This window comes from Scophthalmus maximus, chromosome 4 (genome assembly GCF_022379125.1).
Source record: "Scophthalmus maximus strain ysfricsl-2021 chromosome 4, ASM2237912v1, whole genome shotgun sequence".
Lineage (NCBI taxonomy): Eukaryota > Metazoa > Chordata > Actinopteri > Pleuronectiformes > Scophthalmidae > Scophthalmus > Scophthalmus maximus.
Window position 1 is genome coordinate 7,694,187 of NC_061518.1, and position 6,986 is coordinate 7,701,172.

General features: G+C 41.5%; 1 protein-coding gene across 1 annotated transcript; it reads right to left on the minus strand.

Annotated features, from left to right (window-relative positions):
* Window positions 1-3,561: 3,561 nt before the first annotated feature.
* LOC118302317 (RNA guanine-N7 methyltransferase activating subunit) lies at window positions 3,562-6,917 on the minus strand. Its single transcript, XM_035628356.2, has 3 exons — window positions 6,767-6,917; window positions 6,348-6,506; window positions 3,562-4,559 (listed from the first exon to the last, which is right to left on the minus strand). Exons 2-3 carry the CDS (start codon window positions 6,503-6,505, stop codon window positions 4,265-4,267), a joined length of 453 nt encoding a protein of 150 aa, XP_035484249.1. The 5' UTR covers window position 6,506; window positions 6,767-6,917; the 3' UTR covers window positions 3,562-4,264.
* Between the last annotated feature and the right edge of the window lie 69 nt (window positions 6,918-6,986).

Here is a 6,986-nt window from a genome sequence, read left to right on the forward strand (position 1 = left end):
TTTCTGTAGTGTATACTGAGTGTGGTTCAGATGACATGTCAGCCTGTCCCAGAGGCAGAGCACTGGTTTGGATGATAGAGATGGAGACTGAACAGTAGGTGTAACGTCTTAGTTCTTGAGATCTGGTGATTGACCAGGATTTTTTTTTGACAAGAAGTGACAATTACTCCGTTTGGCAGTGTTCAAAGTGATGGAAATTAAAAGTACATTTACTTGAGCACTGCACTGAAGTTTTGAGGTACTTTTACTCAACTTGGTTATTTCCATTTTTTGCAAGCGTATCCTTACTACACACCAATCAGAGGGAAATGTACATTTAGTTATCGCAAATCTTGCTAGTTACTAGATCATTTCCATGCTAATACTGTGCAAAAATGATACGATCAGCTTATGAAATACAAATCATTGTTAAAGATTAGCGGTAGTAGAAAATGCAACTTGCACATTGATGCAAATAATCTCATATGTAATACTATGTCAGTAGCAGGGCACAATCTTCTGCAGAATAGAATAGAATAGAATAGAACAGAATCAAACTTTATTGTCCACCAAAATGGAAATTTGTCTTTATCTCAGCGACTTCATGAAGACGGACATTCACAAAAACAAGCAGCAACATAAAAAAAAACAATGTAGTGCAATAATAAGTACCTTTACTTATGATACTTTAAGTGTATATTTCAGATAATACTCAATTAGTTCTTTTATTCAGGGCTTTTACTTATAATCAAGTGTTTTTACATCCTTTTTATATTTTTACTTATAACTTAAAATTTCATCCACCACTGAAATCCTGCCTACATGTGGCAGTAGGGATGGAACCAGATATAATCAGACTAACAAGCGCCCCCCTTCTGCTGCAAAGTACGCCATCTTTTACATGGATGACCTGAGTGGCTTCATTATTAACTTATATAGCATGCAGTTGAATGAGCCCGGGGACAAGATGGCATGAAACCTGATCTGCTGCAGCAATTATAAGGGTCTATTCTTATGTCTAAGTGCACGGGTGTGCTTGGCTACTATACTGCACGTGTGTGTTCATGTGACAGGCAGCGACTGTGGTGCAGACTTGCATGGACATAACAAAGCTGGGGCTTTTTCTATTTATTTATTTTTTCAACAGAAAGAGCATAGCAAGAGTGCTGGGGCATTCACACACGTCACACGCTACAGGAACACTCTGCACTGTCTGCAGCCTGGGCCAACCTTAGCCCCTGCACTCTCCAACACCAGATGTAGGTCGCTCAGTGCTGCAGGGGCTGGAGGATGTGGTGTCTGCATGTGTGTGTGTGTGTGTGTGTGTGTGTGTGTGTGTTGGCGGGGAGGTTGTTGTGTTTTGTGCACACACATGTATGTATGTATGCACTCAGAGGGAAGGGGCGGGGGCAGCGTTATGATTGTAGTGGATGAGTTCATCATCAAGGACATGGCCTCCAGCACACTGTCTCCATTGCTGTCACATTGCATTGTCACAAACAGTCCTCATGAAGCCTGACAGCCTGGTAGACCGGACCGAGGGCGACGCTCGCTCTGTCTCACTGTGGCTCTCTATTGTTTTCCTTTGCTCACACTCTCCAAGGCTCGCTGTGCATTAACAAATTATTTATTAAAATGAGGGGGGTCACTAAACGTGTCTGAATTAGTCCTTAACTGAAATGATGTTGAGGTACATATTTATTTTTTGGGATGTAGAAACAATAGAACTAAATAGGGCATACTTAAAAGCTGGATCAAAATTAGCAGGATCAAAATTCACAGTTGGATATTTAATATAATTCAAATAAACAAACAACTCAGTCAAAATCTGGAAAGGCGTTCCACTAGAAATTAGTTGATTGAGGTGATTTGACCTGATGAAGAGAAATCCAATGCTCTGTGGCAGCCAAAGGACCAGACTAACACATCACACCCCTGAAATAGTCTTTGTGGCTTCGTGTGGTCCAGCTCCTTTAGGCTGACGTCGGCATGCTAATGTAGTCACTGCGAAGACGTGAGCATGTTGACGTTAAGCAGGAGTAATGTTTATGTTCACCATCTTAGTTATTACTGCGTTAGCATGTTAACATTTGCACATTAAAGAGGACACATACAATAAAGCTGATTAACGTGTTGGGAGAGACATTATAGCCTTGCTCATATTATGATATAAACCAGAGAGTACAACATTTCAAATTCAACCCGAGGATGGCGCTCAATGAAAAGTTACCAAATGTCGTCCTCGTGGCGGAGCTCAAGGCAGGGATCAACAAATCGATTAAATTTCCTCTTGAGGCAGACATGCATGCGTGTGTGTACCAAAGTTCATGACATGAAATATTCATCGAGGCGTTTCACTCAAGACCACAAATGTGAACTTGTGTGCTGACACTCGAGGCAAAGCCACCAAAGTCGACAGAGCGTCTTTCCTCTGAGGACCAAGAATGTCTGTACAAAATTCCATCCAATAGTTGTGGAGATATAGGCGGTAGCCGTTTCTCCCTCTTGAGAGTCTCTGAGTCAAATGAAGATAACAGGCTGCTGGCTGTAGCTTCATTTTGAAAGGACAGACATGAGAGAGAGAGAGCAAATAGCCTCAGGGTATTGCTTGAATTGTTCAACAATTTGTTTGAAATAAAAAGGTTTATTCCTGGACACCAATCCTTTTCACATCAAGAAAAATCCCAATTTTGCTTTGACCGTCTCCATCTTGTACATCCCCGTGCTGTGAAGACGGGTGAAGTTTCTCTAAACTAAACTGATTACACCCTTCCCTGCTGTGTGCCACTTCCAGCACATCCCCCCACACACTTTCCTCCTAACCCCCAGCTTCCCTCCCTTATCATCACAGCTGATTGCACTGCTGAAGCCCAAATGAACTGTTAACCCCGTCTTCACCACCACGGCCATAAATAGAAAACCACACAGACCAGCATTCAGGCACTGATGGAACATTGCTGTGGGTTTTTCAACTTGTGTTGTGGGTCAGTTGTGTCCGAAGTCCACAATCTGTGGCTTAATTGAGGGCTTGAGGTGAGATACACAGGCGCTGACATCTTCAGGCCATGAGCTACATATGCCATACCCACTGTAGCAATGATGTATTAATGATGCACATCAATATTTCAGATGCTTTTCAGTGGGAACTATTAGTCTTGGGTTTTTCTCCTGAGCCATTTATTTTTTCCTCACAAGTACAATTGTTCAGGGCCACCTGGTTAAATGTGTCCTCCGTTAAGAGGCTGACAGTGAAACTGATGAAATGTGGCTTCAGTAAATTCCTGATTTGTGATGAGGTTTGAAACAAACAATTACATCTTCTTGTTGATTTACACCTTTTAAATATATAAAAGACAGTTCAAGGGGGTGAATCTCTCTCTTCCCTCCCCTATTTCTCTCCTCTGTAACCCCAACCGGTCGCAGCAGATGGCCGCCAACAACGGAGTCCTTGACATTCCTTAATAACATTTTTGAAAATGAGCTAGATAAACAACAGAAAAAACAGTGGATAGACAGATGGATGGACTATTTTATCTTAGATTTTGCCAATTATTGAGCCCCATAACCTCACAAAACCACTCATTAAGAAAATACATGTTTATTGACAACAGTTTAATTATATCCTTATGACATAATGTGAGGCAGAAAAAATAAAGCTTCATTACAAGTAGATTTTCTCTGGTCACCATTTGCAACAATACTTTACTGCCCAATTCATAACAATATCATATTAAACCATGTCAAAAAGTAGCGGCAAAGCTTTCATGACATGCCTCCGTAATACTTCGCAGTTATAACGCGATAAACAAACATCATTACAAATAGCCCACATATCTGAAATATTAAAGAGAAATCAATGTTATTTTCAGTACAATTTTCCAATCATGGAAAAAAAAACAATTCTGAAAAATGCAAATAATAATTTTTCATTATTTCATAGGTGAGCAATATTGTATGAAGTAATGAAATAATATGGGGCAAAGTGTTTGTGTACGAAAGAAATCTGTGTCTTTCAGAAATCAACCTGGGAAAAATATTACTAGTTTGTTGTTGTTTTTTCTACCCCTTTTAAACTATTGTCAATAAAACTGTATCACAATATTAAAAATTACTATGACCAAAGTAAACTATTAATATTGATATTTTGCTCTGTCCTTCCTTATGAGACTGTAGTAATTAGAGCCAACCCAACAAATTAACAGTTGCACATTGCCATGTATGATACTACAATACGAGTTATATGACTGAATACCATAAATACTGATAACATCTGAGAGATTAGAGGTCAGTAACGTTCATAATGTGGTCTCTGGGGATGGGAGTTGTACCCCTGGTTGGAGCTTGGATGATACCCACTCCCGTGCCCACTGTGCCGGTCTCTGTTCCCGTCTCTGTCCCTGTCCCTGTTCCAGTCTCTGTCCCTGTCCCGGTCTCTGTTCCCATCTCTGTCCCTGTCCCGGTCTCTGTCTCGGTCATGCCAGCGTTGCTGCTCACGATGGTCTCCTCTCCAGCCCCGGTCACCTCCCCAACCTCGGCCTCCTCCCCAACCACGACCTCTGTGCCCCTGACGGTCCTGGTACCTAGACAGTGACATATTAATTAACAGTTAGTCTTCAACAACAGGTGCGTGTTACATGGCACATGAATAAAAAAAAAAGTTAGTTAGAAATTCAAGTTTTGCCTTTAAATTGCCAATAAATCCAGTTTCTCCAGAGTAAACCTGGCCGTGTTCAGTGGGTTTCTCTTATCTCTTTACAGGCGCCAGATTTCGCCTTTACATGACGGTCAACATATTAGGTTAGTGGAGAATGTCGATGATAATCTGATTACATAGGACTCTGTTCAGAGGTAATGTTTCCGTCTGTTTAGACTTGCCTTTTAGTCTTACCATTTTCATTTATTTTACTTTAAAACTGTTAATATTTGATGACTGTTACTTTTGTCTGCAAAAGAACAGGTGCAGTATTAATAAACCTTTACTTTGTCTGTTGATTTGACATGTGCATTAGATTGCAGATCTGTGGGTATGGATTGTAAAACCGTGCATGCAGCTTACAAATCTGTGGGCACCGATTGCAAAACTGTAGGCATGGCTTGCAAAACCGTGTGTATCGTTTACAAATCTGTGGATTGCAAAACCGTGCATGCGGTTTAAAAATGTTCCTCACCTGACCCTAGGGTAACTCTCATGTCACTGTGACACTCGTGACATGGTTGTAGCCACACGATATACTGGCATTACATATCTCTAACACATTAGAAGTGATGATTTCTGATGAAAGCCCACTTATGAGAGTATGCCTGGAGAGGAGAGACTTGAGAAAGCCCGTGTTTGTGACTTTGGAGGGATAAAGATTGATAAATGGCTTTTATAGCTTCCTTTAAAATGAATGTACAGTCAGAATAGTTGAACTCATGAGCACCTACAAAAACCTGTTTACGAGTCATCAAATACTACTCAGTCAGTTAGAACACTTGTATAATGGCCCCCGTGGTACCTGTAGAGCAAAATCAATATTTACATTTCATGATTTATGTTCATAGCTCCAGCCTTCATGATAACATCTTATTCACTAAAGCAGTTGCTGACACCTCAGTCAGTTCAGTGAAAGCACAAGCAGACATACAACCATACAGGTTGGAAGTGTAGGCATGTGCTAAAATTACAAATGAACTGTTTGTTGTAGAAAACAGCCATTTTCTTATGTGACTGCTGCAAAATATGGAACCAGGGGAACTAAACAGGGTCCCCAACTGTCACTGTGCAATACAAAATCTCGGGAGTGCTCTTTCAACCAATTTAGCCTTTAATACCTCCAAGCTACATTTCACATTGTGATGATTAGAGACAATTACTTTATTGACAACATTTTTTTAACGGCAACTGCTTTCATAATGGCATAACCATATTAGGGACTATACAAAGCAAAAACGGCCAAACATTGTCTGATGTCAGCTTCTTCTTTTCTCCATTTTATATTGCTGTTAACTAACTAACTTTAGTGTTAAACTGTTGGTTAGACAAATGAAGGGAATATTTCAGGTTCATGGACACCCCCCCCAAAAATCACTTATTCCATTTTAAAGACAAAGTGATTGATTGATTGAATAATTGGGATATTAACCATTATTGAAACTAAGCACCGGCTTGAAGCTTTGCCTCCATAAAAGTGTCGCTTTAGTGAAGTCCTATCACTATAAATATTCTACAGTATCACCTTGCTGTTCTAAGTTTGACTTGGAAATCACAGTGGAAACAGCTCAATCATTTCTTTCTGATCACACTGTTGCACATTTGCCTCACATGATATAGTAGAGAGACCGTTACATTTACCATAAACACTAACATTGGAAATAAAAGTGATTACCTGTTGTCCCTGCCCCTCTGGTTTCCCCTCCAGTCCTCCACTATGGGCGGCGGGTCGGCGGGCCGGTTCAGGTACTGCTGGTACTCCTGGTCCTCCGATGAGAACCTGTGGGCGAACAGCTCCTCGTACTTCTGCAGGGTCTCCGTGCTCTCGGCCATTCTGCAGCCACGAGAGAGAGAGGGGGGGAGAGAGAGAGAGAGAGAGAGAGGGGGGAGAGAGAGAGAGAGACACCAGGTATCACCACGAAGCTGCTAACATGGATATGCACAAGTCCTCTGTGTACAGGCGGATGTTCCTGTTTCAGCTGCCGCAAGACAAACTCCTCATGGGCCAACACAAGCAGGTCCCTTAACGTTACACGGAGATACAATGCAATGAACAACAAACAAGTCTTAAACTCTAAAGTCTTCGAAACGCACCTGCACTCGTCGTGAGCGTTGTAAACTTGAGATACACGTTGATGCGTGTTTACATGAGCCGACTTGTCCGGAATCGCCGTGTGTCGTGCGTCGCCGAAACCCTTCCGCTAGGAACAAAGGAAACGTCTTATAAATGGTTCCGGGGGCGCGCGCACCTGACGCCGATTGATGGAAAAGAAAGAAAAGAAAAGAACCACCGGACAAAATCAAGTTTGTTTGT